This window comes from Plectropomus leopardus, chromosome 19 (genome assembly GCF_026936395.1).
Source record: "Plectropomus leopardus strain MGB_pleo_1.0 chromosome 19, ASM2693639v1, whole genome shotgun sequence".
In the NCBI taxonomy this organism is placed as follows: Eukaryota; Metazoa; Chordata; class Actinopteri; order Perciformes; family Serranidae; genus Plectropomus; species Plectropomus leopardus.
The window spans coordinates 28,265,676-28,279,268 of record NC_142194.1 but is presented as its reverse complement, the minus strand read 5'-3'; the positions used below and the strand labels follow the sequence as shown (position 1 = coordinate 28,279,268).

Genomic DNA, 13,593 nt, shown 5'->3' with positions numbered 1-13,593 from the left:
GGAGCCAAATCAGAGTCTGTTCATTGACCTCCTGTTTATAGGCCAAATCCATCATTAGACTCACCATTTTACCTTTTTTTTGGACCAATTTAATTGGTCTAAAACCTTATGGTCACATACTAAACTCAACTATAACCACACATATGAATAGACTGCTGACTGCTGCTGGTGTTTCTGCCAAATTCATCTAATCCAAAAGTCATCACCTTAGAACTGTAAGATTCTATCTTGACTTTTTTTTATAGAAATAAGTTATTCCTATATTATGATAATATATATTATTATTCTATTATCGACATTATATGAAGTGTTTTTTTAAGTAATATTCTTTTTGGGACTTTTTATTTTAAAAAGGTGGTGAATTGTCTGCTTCACAATTCAGTTCTTAATATTTCAATGAATTCTTTACACAGATAGTACATTGTGTATGATGATGATAATTTAATATAGAAGTAGTCACAGCTACTGCTACACCTTTGTAAATAGTGTTGCAGTGCTATACTGGTCTCATATTATGTGAAAGTTGACGGTTATCATACCGAGTACATTTGCTTATATACAAGGGAGAAGAAATGCAACTAGGCAGAGAATCTCACTTGAACTCTTAAATTTTAGTTATTTTCAAATGGGAGACTTGTTATACATACTTCCTATAAAAAAGGTTTTAAGTTTCAATTATTGTAATAAAGCATTTGTTCAACCAAAAATAACCTTTATGTTTTCATTCCTTTAAGGGTCATTCTGACTAATAATAATAATCGAAATAATAATAATTTTGTAGTACTGTCAAGCAACGTTATTTTCTTAAACTCAAACCGTTCCAGCCATTTTGCAACTTGCAACTTTAATCCAAATGTAGTCTTGCAAATATATAAGTTTTATCCATAACAATAGGATCTAAAGCACTGCTGACCATGTACCGACTGAATGTATCAGAGCTATCTCGCGGTCTGATGCACTGGGAGCACTGCACACTCTCTGGTGTTTCTGACAGCTAGACCAGACCTGCCTCTCTGAATCACTAAAGACTGGATCCAGATGCATAAAAAAAATGTGCAGATTCTAAACTGAGACTGCTTGTACTAAAAAGGACAGAAATATGCATGCATTTCTTTTCTTCATCAAATGTATAACGCTGTGAGAATGCCTAATTTTGATTTTATAAATTTCAATAATTATGAAGCTAGGTGCACATTCACAAGCCTCATTTCCGTTCCCATTGTTCACCAAAAAAATACATTTGCACAGAGATACTACTGCCCCTCCCCAAGCTAGTGGGACTCATTACTACATTATTTGGTAACATTACCTACAAGTTCTAAAGATGTTTAATGTTTTATTCTGATGTTCAACAAACCTTTTAAGGATGAATTAATAATGTTCCTTTGAGGAGAATGTTTCAACTGCAGTATTCCAGGGGTGGAAGTAACAAATTACATGTACACGTGTTACTGTGACAAAGCTTATTTTACTTGTTCTTAAGCACTAAAATTGTTACACTGTAACAAGTACTCTGGGTACCTTTTAATTGACCTACTTGTTACTTTTACCTAATTAAATGTATACACAACTTTTACTTGTACTTTGGTAAAGTGTCTTTGAATTAACCTTACTTTTCCTTGAGTACAATATGCTTGTAGTCTTTCCTTCTCCGCATCATTCTGGGGATATTTTGGTGACATTATTGAGGTGACAAATCCTAGAATGTTCTTTTATAAAACATTCCCACAAAGTTTCATGATAATCATAGAAAGAACATTTGCAAAGTTACATTCAGGAGATGTCATCAGGATGTCACCAAAGCTGATGTGTCAATCAACAGGAGACCATTTAAACCAAACCAAAATAGGCCTTTTATTTTTCACAGAGGACACTGAGAAAAAACACTGGTACATGAACTGCTGAATTCCATTTAGCTTCTGTGATCTCAGGATCCCTGTATCGTGCACCCTTGCTCACTGTCACTCTCTGGAGTACTGGAATAGAACAGAACCCATGTTGGAGTGGGAAAAGTACAGGTGTCACTAATAACACTGACAAATTGTTTGCTGTCAGCATGGCCCATGTGTTTCTCCTAAAGGACGAGCAGAAGGTATTAAAAAAGGGTAAGATACACTAAGGACGTGACTCACTGTATGTCAACATTCAGAAGTGAATTTACTATCAGTTAGTATTGAATTTGATACTCTTCTTGTGTTGCATAACTAATGTTGTAGCATGTTGGGAAATGCTAATGCTAGCTTATGCCAGCCATTAACTAGCTAACCTTACACAGCGGTGAAAACAGACAGCGACTGAAGATTAGTGGAGATAGTGACTAAAGAGGATTAACTCAGCTAGCTTTGGGTGGTGTGTCAGCTTGTCACTTGTGCATACAAAATGAAGCAAGGCTACCGTTGGAAATTAGGTTGCTTTTTGCTCACCATGATATAGACAGTCACAGTGGCATCGCACGACATTTCCCTGACGTCAGGATATTGTATGTTCATGAGTGGATGGCATGTGTAAGTTGTGATGCACAGTGGTTACAGTTTTGGCTTGTATTGTATGAATTCGAGCTAAATGATATTTTAACATCATGCCCAAGGGTAGGGGGTGCCAAAACTTTGCGATTCCAAGAACTTCCAAATTGGATTTACCGTTTGGCACGGACCCCCTGCTGCAATTTATTTATTTTCTAAATTACATGTACATTATAATGGAAAATATCAAAAATCAAACATACAACTTCTTAATATATTTTCCTTATTTCATTAATAATAATCAGTCTTTCCTCTGCTATAAACATTCTTGTCATTTTATTATTATTATTATTATAGTATTAAGAGTAGCATACTTTCTTTGAGATTTTTTCTCTTTTGTTGGTTGTTTTGTTTTTCTTCATTATATCCAGTGTCTTCTGTTATAGACACTGTCATTTTTGTCTTAACAATGTTCAACAGTAATATTAACAGTAATCATTTTTAGAAGTATTTTTCTCTTTTCTTATTCAATCATTCATTACATGCAGTGTGTATTTCTTCTGTTACAGTCCTTGTCATTTCTGCCTAATATTCGTTAACATTCAACAGTAGTATTTTTGAATTTTTCTGTCTTATTCATTCAATTGTTGTTTTTTAAATAAGAATGAAATGACTGGCCTCAAAGGACACAGATTTTGATGTGTGGTGATTAAAAACATCTAAAAATACATATAAAAATCATTGTCACAAATTATGTTTTTAGTTGATTTTCTTTTTTTTTCTTCTCAATATTCCCCATTTTTCCTCTCAAAGTTTCTGTGGCCCCTCTGGCACCCCACTTTGAAAAACAGCACCCTAGGGCAATGAAAGTCTACTGAAGCTTTGTCAGAAAGATGCAGCAGCCCCTCACTGTTATCAGTCTGCAGACTCTTATTCAACAATATTCATGTTCTCTAACTCTAAATAACTAAGACATAATCTGCCAGCAGTTTACCTCTTTCTGTCTGTGTACAGCAACAGCAAACTTGTGTTTATTTTTTTATTTGTTGTTTTACTTGTGTCCCTTCGTATCATTTTTTGTCCTCTCTCTAAATTCAGAGGTTTTTTGCAGGTTTGTGAACACAGTGCAGGCGGAGCTCTCCATGTGTTTGTTTTCCCTTAGCAGCTGAATGTGACTTGCGAGTTGGATAATTGACCTGTTGATCCGGTCAGAGCTGATCAGATTGATAGATGAGACAGCGAATGCTGCAAGAGAATGCATCATTTTAAACCCAGCAGAATGAACGCTTAAGTTTCACTTTCATTACGCCTAATTTTCTGCTGCTCCATCTGTGAATAGAGTTCTCTCTGTGCATTGAGAGTGTGGTGCATTGAAGACACAAATGGATTATAGTATATACATTTTAGCACCCCTAATAATTGTTCCAGTTTCAAAAATAATTTACACTAATGTAATGTGCCATGATTGACATTGTACAGAATGCTGTGCACCTTGCAAAAATAAACATGATCAGTGAAATTTGCAAACATCCTTAAAAATAAAATAATTTATTCGAAGGTTACATGTCTCACCTTATTTTTAACATTTACCTTCATGTAACCTGCAGCTATCCCGGCTAAAACCGTTTGTGTGCCTGGTCTGAGGAATACGTGAGGTGCACATTCTTCATTTATAAATGCCAGTTAATGTGTGGAAAAAAGGCACATGCATTGTTTATACATCAGGCCCCTGGACTCAGATTCAGGAACACCCTTAGTGTTTCTCTGTTGTGTCAGTAATTTGTTTTTTTTATTTGGCTCTTGTGTCTGTCTCCCTGCAGCATCTGTCCTACGGTAATGGCAGTCTCCATGTAGATGCAGCCTTCCAGCAGACACTATGGAGTGTGGCTCCCATCTGTTCTGGCAGTGAAGTAGCACAAGGTACACCTGTCTGTGTTTTTGTGTCTCTCAGTGTTTTGACTCCTCCATCATTCTCTTGATGCGCTTTTTGCTTCTGTACATTCTTTTATTGTGGCCTTTGTTTTGCCCAGATTTACCTGCAAAGTGGAATTTACATTTCTGGACACACTGGATGTACCTTGTTTATATGTGCGATGATATTCATAAGACACTGGTTAATCCAGTCATGTTTTCATGTGAAATTAGAACTAACTTTGTAGTGCAGTGAATAATCACGATTCAAGATCTAAGAGCTTCATTACCATTATGCAAGCCTAATGACATTTCAAATGCATCATCCTCAAATGGTGCATGCAATTAGAAATTGCAAAGAAGAGGATAAAGCACACATGTAAAAGATTAGAAATATTCTGTGATAAAATCAAACCAATAGAAGATCAAAGTGCAATATTAATCTTGTAAACTAAAGCATATCCTAATCATGCCTGACCTTTTTTTCTAGCCTAATTTATTCCAGGGTCTTGCAGATGTGAGCATCTCCTGAGTTTCATTTTGCAATGGGAAAATGGTGTTTATCAACATCATTATTAAAAATCTAGAGTTTTTGGTCTAAATATTGAGTTTGAGTATATGTTTTTTTAGTCACTTTTCCCAGTGTGAACACACTACACAGTTAAAACCTGCAGTCTGAATATGCAGCATGGAATTAGGACCCTGCAACTTTCTCTGGTTGCTGCCTGTTGTCTGTCAGGGGATGCAATTCCCAAAATGCTTAGGTGTGATTTGAAGACACAGGTGTTTTTCATTTGGGCAGTCAGCTCTGCTGGTCTTTATATATCTGAACAGGTGGGTTTCAGAAGTGCTTATCCATGTTGTGTTTGATACTGCAGTCGTTGTCCCACATCAGCAGTCAGGTTCATCAGAGTGCTCAGATGAGTTCTAAATTGGTCAGCAAGGTGGCACATTTACCAACTCTGGTGCTTTTATGCAAATCTGAATGTCTATTTCTCTGTAGTATGATTAATGTGCTGAGTCCCACAGTCTGTATTATCTGTCCATGTCCCTTTCTATCTCCAATGTCACTCTCTCCCTGTCTGCTCTCTTTTCTGCAGGTTTCCTGATAGGAGGGGACGTCCTGCGCCTCCTTCACGGTCACATGGACGAGTGCCTAACTGTTCCATCTGGAGAGCACGGGGACGAGCAGAGGAGGTAATGAGAACTGAAAATTACAACTGGACCTATGGTATAGGGGCTCAAGATTGTCTAAAGAAAAAACGAACAAATCTATATCCATATTATTTTTCAATAACATTGCACAAAACAAACAAGCCTCTATAAAAATACACATGCAAACATACAACATATAATAACAGTAATAGTGTATAGCGTAAGCTGAATCAAGAAAATGTAAAAAAAAAAAAGGTGACTAAAAAGTTTATAAAAAAAGAAAATAAGTAATTAAAAAAATTACTTAAAAAAATTAAAATAAAAATTAAAAGGAAAAGAGATTAAGAGGGTGATGGATGCAATCTTAGCTCTTTTCAGAAGATTACATATGATTAAAGTGATCTATAAAAGGTTGCCAAATTTTGTTTTTCAGAGATAATTATCGGAGTTTCAAGTGTTTCATTACATTATTGATTAGATTTGAATGTGTTGATGCATTTCTCTGTATCCAGTTGAGTTGGCTTAACCTGCGGGCTGGAAGGCTGACAAATAATACCATTTTGTGTTCCACACTGTTTCTTTACTATGTTCGAGTCTATAACTCCTAGAACCGCCATCCGAGGATCAAAGTCAGTAGGTCTTTATATAATTCTTGAAGTCTGAGAAATATTGCACCGATAATTTAATATCCTTTGCCAACTCCACAACATATGAGCTACTGATGCTGGTGCTTTCAAAGAAAATGATCTATTTCTGGAAATATCCGATAAAGTTTTTGTTTAGACAGTGTAATCGAAGTATTACTTACAGTCGCAGAAGGCCATGTTTTGCACACACTGAAGGTTTATGAATCTGTTCTGGGGCTATCCCCCACTGGTCTTCTGTGATCTCTCTACCTCGGTCATCCTTCCAAGCTGATTTCAAATGTTCCATAGTTGTTATCCACATCAACTGAGACAATTTCTCATATATATTTGATATGCCTCCTTTCTTGTGAGGATCTTAAAAAAGTACCTCTTCCATTGATGACTGGTTAAGGGAATCAGGATACAATGGATTATTTTGCTTAACTACATTCTGTACCTGCACATACTTGGAAAAAAAAGTGAAGATTATCATTTATTTACAGTTTACAATGTATCTGCCTTGGTTTTATATGAAATAGTTTAATCTCACTGATTCGGTGAAGACATCAGATTACACATTCTTTAACAGGTCTGCAGGGGAAGTGTAGAACACTGAATGAGTAAATGTCCATTAATGGTTGTCATTCAGTTATACACATTGAAAAGAGACACAGGACCTGGAGACCGCAGTGTATAATCCCTCAAAACATCATTTGGACATAATAAAACAAGATACTCATGATTTTGCAAGTCTTAGAAGTTGTAATTGAAATTCCAAGCATTGTTAGGCCAATCCATAACCACTGTAAGGCTATGAAATGAAAATCTGTATTTTTGCCTGTTTCAATTGAGAAATTCTGACCTCTGATTTTAACTGGAACTCAGCACAAAAACAACAACAAGACTTACAGACCAGTCTGACATACACTATCTCTATGAAACTAGATTTATTTGCCTGTGGTGTTTATTTACAGCAGCTCATTTACAGGATAGGATGCTGTAAGATATTATTTTTGGTGAAGATTTAACACAAACATGGCCATGCAAAATAACTCAGCATCTCTTGCTTAGTTTAGACCAATAGACACACAATATTCAACTTCTTTTCTTTTTTTTTTTGAGGAAAGTCCTAGGGCCTGCAGGGAGAGAATGTAGCAACTCTCATTACAGACTAAGCTCTCTACTGTGACTAAGACATGAGGACTATTAATAATTATAGTATTAAGATGTTCCCAAAGGGGACAGCCATGTTGTTAAACAGAGGGGATGAGAGTGACTGTGTTCTCCTCCTGTCTGTCTGCTGAGCTTTGTTACTGACTCATCCAGGTAGTAACATACCCAGATGTACATATGCCCTCGCATTGTAGTAGAAGAGGTGACTTTAGGGCTGTGACGGAATAGAGTTTTTGTCACCGCCGTGATGGAGTAACGTATTACCACTGTTTTGCAGTTTACCCCCACCATCATCACGCTGCTCTTTGGCCACAGCCAGCATCCTTTAGGAGCGCATCTTTAATATGGTTTCCAGGGTCGTTGTCCCTGTATCTTGAGTCAACGAATGGGGCCCTTTCCAAAAAGGTGCTGTGTAGTACGTATGCTGTGTTTGCCTTCTAAAACTTTGGCAATTTTTCTTTCAGGGTTGTGAGTCAGCTCCGTTTCTTCAGAGCTGCATTAACCGATTCAAGGACTTCAAGGTCCTGTCATGTCGCAATCAAATCTTGGCTGCGTAGGTCTTCACTGTTGAACCAACCAACTGGCGTCAACTGTATGGCCGCTGTGCTGGCCTTCCTTGGTGGTTAGAGAGTTTGGGTACATCCCATTTCCTTATCTCGCATCCACGTTTCCCTCACTCTCTTCCTCGTGTGTTAGTCCCACCCACAGGAGATGCGAGCAGAGGAGCCGAGGATGAGATGCGAGGAGAAAGACATCACTTTAGTCAAACCAGATGCCCCTTCCTCTGGAGCGTCACGTGAAGCAACGTCTGTTTCTGATGACGGCGGCAGCTGATCGCAGCTGGATCAGCTGTCAGTCAGCTGTCAGTCAGCTTTATTAACGGATGTACAAACTTCTAAGTGCAGTTATATGATTTATTCAATATTTGCATCTGTCTCTCTTGATATTCTAATTTTAAACCCATTATTTAATAACCCAGAATATGATCATGGTGTCTTTTTAGAAATCAGGAAACATTAACATATAAAACTTGGGAGTGATGGAGTGATGTTGCGATGTGTCAGATGAGTCTGATCAGCTGTAGCTGCAGTGCTGCGCGCGTCCAATCATTAAGTGATATCCGGTCATGGGGGTGTGTCGGTCGGTAAAAGACTTCCGTGAAGGCTGCCCTCGTGTATCCTTGCTTCGCACTCCTCAGAGAGCCTCCTCCCTCCTCAACTCCTCAGAGCGTATTTGAGCAACTGGGATGTCCTTTGGTCTTGATCGGTTTCCGGATCAAGTAATTGAGGATAGAGGATGGAGGAGTTGAGGAGGGATATTGGGACAAACCCAGGGACGTTATTTCTTAGGGGAAAAGAGGTGCTGAAAATGGGAAAGGCACTTTTAAAAACATTAGGCACTGAGTTTGGACTCGTGTTTTTACTTTTAGCTTGGTTGAGGGACATACAACATTAAAAGGTTGTATTTTCTATTTATTTTAAGTAGAAAAGTCACATCCCAGCCACCCCCCTCCTCTGAGTACAGTCCCACAACACCGGCATGGAAGCTAAGTGTCCTGCTGTGGACGGGGCCGCAGAAAAAGGGGGGAGCAGCAGCAACTCCATCGTTCAGTGGAGTTTTTCTTAAGCGAGTCTGGTAATATTCATTCAATAAATATGTCAGCAGATAGTGAGACAGTGTGCGGGAGTTTCTCTCTTTGTTTATACACACCACATAAGAGAAATAATCCGACTCACGAGAAAGAAATACCCCATCAGCCTCATGGACTGTCCCTGATCTTTGCACACAGGAAGCTGAAGGCAAAAAAACAGAGGAAAAGTTTTGTTTCTTCAGATGTCACTGAACGTATGGAAGAAAGTTAAAGATGATAATACACAATGATTACTATAGCTGTGTTTGAAACCGTTTCCTATCACGAATATAGTGCACTACATAGTGTGTTCCCCATTTTGTAGTGGTGTATTCTCAGCGGTTTTCATTCTCATCCACTATATAGTGCACTATAAAATTCCCACAATGCACAGCAAATATGAGTGTACATACAATGTACCATACATTTAACTCTCGTATACCACAATGCAACGCTGCCATGTATTTCTGGGGGGAAAAAATTCCAACGTAGTGTCCGAAATCTTGTTCGTTTTTCCCTATATAGTGCACTATTTAAAACACACTACAAAGTGAACAGTGAGTGTGTGAATGAGGCAACGGTTTCGAACACAGCGTATGTTTATATTTCATATCACACACCATATGCATTCCTGTTACTTTCACCAGCAAAAAAATTTAAAAATATATAATAAACGGTAATGAGCTCAATTCCACAGTAAGCATCCCATTCTCGCAATATTGTGGTAAAGCGGTTACCTTCACAGCCCAAAGTAGCTTGTAGAATATTGTGAGGATATATAAGCAGTTTGTGTGATTGTTTCATCCCCCCCCCCAGGACAGTGCACTATGAGGGGGGAGCGGTGTCCAATCATGCCAGGTCCCTCTGGAGGCTGGAGACACTGCGAGTTGTGTAAGTACAACACACACATACAAAAAACAATTGGATTCCCATGTATACACCAGTCAGATCGTCACATACATACAACACACACACACACAGACAGATTAGTCTTGGATAAATCTCACATGTGCTCTCAGTTTTTTGTCTGCTGTCAAGCTGCTTGCAGCCACTGCTGGGAATTCCTCTCAGTGTAAAGAGTCTAGCAGGGGCTGGTAGCACTGACTGAACTGTGAGCAGCAGAGTGGTAGAGTACATGTTAAAAATATTATTAAGTTTTACTCACAGTGTGCATGTTAAGCATGTTAGCTGCCCTCCTTTTATTTTGCCCTTGGACATAAAAGATAAAAACGTCACAAATAATTGTGATAATTGTAACCAGTGCAGTAAAGTTAATTTTGAATTGACTTTGCTTACATGTGAAAGAGCGTATGGGATAATTTAACCTTCAGGGATTTAAACCCAAATTATGATCTTTTCCTCAAACCTCAGGGCTATCTGTTTTAAAGCCCTGAGGACAGACATTTTTAACTGCCATGAAACATGAATTAACAACAATGCCATTTAACAGAAGTGTAAAATTCGGCTTAGTAACTGTCAAGGTGCACAGACAAAACTGTTGTTCTTTGCTAGTCACACAGTATTATCTTAATACTTAATCCCATAATGTCCCATAATTGCTTACATATGTCATGGTCTGTCTGTTGACGCCAGTTTTCTCTGATATCCAAAATATTTCCACACAGCTGATTTATTCCAGAGTAAATAGTGTTCTCTTCATCATCTTTTCTTGGCTGCTTGTCATCATCTTCCTGCCGCTGTTTGATGGTGACACCGAATATCAGAATAAAAGCACATGATGATATGGATCGATGTTTTCATTTTGCAGCCATCAAACTGCATCGTTGATCAGATATATCGATCGATATATTGATCCCGATCGATGGATTGTTACACCTCTAGTAATAATTCTCTATATTTCAGTGATTGGAATGTGATACTGAAATAGGTAAAACATATGTAACATTTAGTGATGTCACCAGAACCGATACTTAGGTACCAAGTTGTTACCAGTGTTGTAAAAATGCAACCATACTTATTTTTCTCTAGTAATGTAGTTACAGATATTAACATAGGCATTAAAGTTCTGCGTCACTATGACCGATATCCCTCATTTGGAGTTCATAAAGGGCATTTATGAGATTTGTGTAGAACTGAGGAGAAAGGTGGTAATCAGTGAGTTGTGGTACTTCATTCAGTGCATATGGTAAAGTTTTAACCCTGGCTTATTTGTAGATGTTTGCAGTTAGGTGTCTTCATGTCTGTGTATTCTCATTGTTTCTGTCTCTGACTGTGTGTGTGTGTCCAGGTGGAGTGGGAGTCATATCCGCTGGGGTCAGCCGTTCAGACTGAGGCATGTGACCACAGGGAAGTATCTGAGTCTGATAGAAGACAAGTCTCTGCTGCTGATGGACAAAGAGAAAGCTGATGTCAAGTCAACAGCCTTCTGCTTTAGGTCCTCCAAGGTACAGAGACAGTGACCTCCATACGATGGAAGGAAATACTTCACACAGTCAACAAGTACAGCCAAACATCAGTTTTCACTCAAGTTTGTAAGGCCTTCCACAACAGGATTCTCTCTGTGACCATAATGAATGGAGATTGTGGTATTGTCTTAATTGTAATTGCTCAATGTCTGCCTGCCTGCTCTCTTATGATTCATCTCTGTTGATTAACTAATCAGTTAATAGATTGTTTGTGCCACAAACAGAAAAAACTATTACCAGATGTCAGACATTGAAATGGGAAAAAATATTCTGCTGAGTTTGGAATAAAGTCATGGTACAGCACATACAGTGAAAGAATTATAAAAACATAATATGGAAAACAGTGTTCACAACAGCTTCTATTTACCATCTGACTTGTTTTAGCTAATGAATACATTTCTTGGGTGACATTAGGGATTAGACAACATAACGTTAAACCCTTCAAGCTGAATCCTTGAAATCTTCAAATTCAGCACACAGTTGTTTGCCATGATGGCATAAACCAGAAACACATGGTCCTGCCTTAAGAATAACTGGGCCAGATGCATAAAACTCTGTAGATAAAAGAGCAAAACTGTGTGTACACACAAAGGCAGAGATTTACATACGCATTCTTTTCATCAGATTTATAAAGCTGTGTGTGTGCCTCAATCTGTTTTATAAATCTCTGTCACTTTGGCTCTGGGTGCATAGGCATGAGCCTCATTTCCACAGCCATAGTTCACCACAGATAGATATACAAATGCCCTGAAACATCGGTTTGCATATTGACACGTGCCATTCCACCATTCATTCCACCTGTCAGTGAGATACACAGTAAAGAACAATTTCACCAACTGTGTTTTAATAGGAGAGCTTCTTTGACAGTGCCAGAGTGTCTTCAACTTATATTTAATGTCCTTCTCACCATACTACTCACAGTTATCTCAGCTAAAGCTGTACCTAGCTGCTCTGATGGTGCACACATTTTCACCGCACATTTCTTTTTTATGAATACCAGTTAATGTGACAGAAAAGGCAAATGCATAGTTTTTGTGTGTAAACATCATGTATGCATGTGGCCCCTGGAATCTGAAATGATGAAATGATCCTTGAAAGCTTCCCTGTGCTATCGGGTAACATTATCAGATAACATATTCTGTTTTTTTTTCTCTCCTTCAGGAAAAGTTGGACCCTGGGGTGAAGAAGGAGGTGGATGGGATGGGTGTTCCTGACATAAAGTATGGCGACTCTGTGTGTTACATCCAGCATGTTGACACCTGCCTGTGGCTCACATACCAGACTGTTGATGCCAAGTGTGCACGCATGGGTGGAGTACAGAGAAAGGTACCTCGCTGCATTAAACCATACTGCACCTTTTAGAACATTTAATCGCCTGATTCTTTTTTCTTGTGACTACAGTCCATGTTTGACTTGATGTTTACAAAGGTGACAAGATTTGGCAGCAGATTATGAAGATAAAGAGGAACTTCACCCATTTTCAGAATTCATAGATGTTATTCCTATGGTCTAAGACAGTCCAAAAATATTAGTAAATATGAACAACTCTTTCCTAAATTTGTGGTATAAAGTCTAAAACTACTCCATAGACAATTAACACTGAGAGCACACAGCTGAATGCTCAGAGTATATGAGTACATTTTTTGTTTAATAATGACAACACAACAATAGAATAAAGCAAATGTAGGTATATAAAAATAAAACATTCTGTAGGTGCATAAAATAATGATCCCATTCATTGTCTTTCGAGCAGCTCCAGACTTTTTACATTACAACATCGAGTTTGAGACTTTCCTGTCTGGTTTGTAGTTATAAAGAGAGAGGCTCATGTTCAGATATGAATTAAACTTTTCTTGGTCATGGATATAACACATTTTAATTCTTAATTTAGCTGCTGTTCCCCTTTAATACTCAAGTTTATGACGCTGTGGAAGCAAAATGCATTCACTTAAGAAAAAAAATGTATCCTGTTTTTTTTGTTGTTTTTTTTAATTGAGATTATCTCAAAACTTTGAGAAAAGCTTTCATGCAGAAAATTCAATTTTGTTTTTTTTAAAGTGAAGTTTAGTTTTGAAACCGCACAGTGAGATGTCAGTTATATAGGGATGTCCCGATCAAGTTTTTTTTTTTTTTTTTTGCTCGTGATCTGAGTAATTTGATATTGATTATCTAATGATATCGAGCCCCAATCTGATACTTGTATTTACCTG

The 13,593-nt window shown here is 37.9% G+C and overlaps 1 protein-coding gene across 5 annotated transcripts in view; it reads left to right on the top strand.

The window, feature by feature from the left end:
• Nucleotides 1-13,593, top strand: part of ryr2a (ryanodine receptor 2a (cardiac)) — a 246,285-nt gene that overhangs the window by 87,582 nt on the left and 145,110 nt on the right. For all 5 annotated transcript variants that reach the window (XM_042507822.2, XM_088070115.1, XM_088070117.1 and 2 more), the window contains exons 7-11: nucleotides 4,283-4,382; nucleotides 5,474-5,570; nucleotides 9,774-9,848; nucleotides 11,206-11,362; nucleotides 12,545-12,709. In XM_042507822.2, the coding sequence (XP_042363756.2) occupies nucleotides 4,283-4,382; nucleotides 5,474-5,570; nucleotides 9,774-9,848; nucleotides 11,206-11,362; nucleotides 12,545-12,709 (594 nt within the window). The remainder of the gene's footprint in view (nucleotides 1-4,282; nucleotides 4,383-5,473; nucleotides 5,571-9,773; nucleotides 9,849-11,205; nucleotides 11,363-12,544; nucleotides 12,710-13,593) is intronic.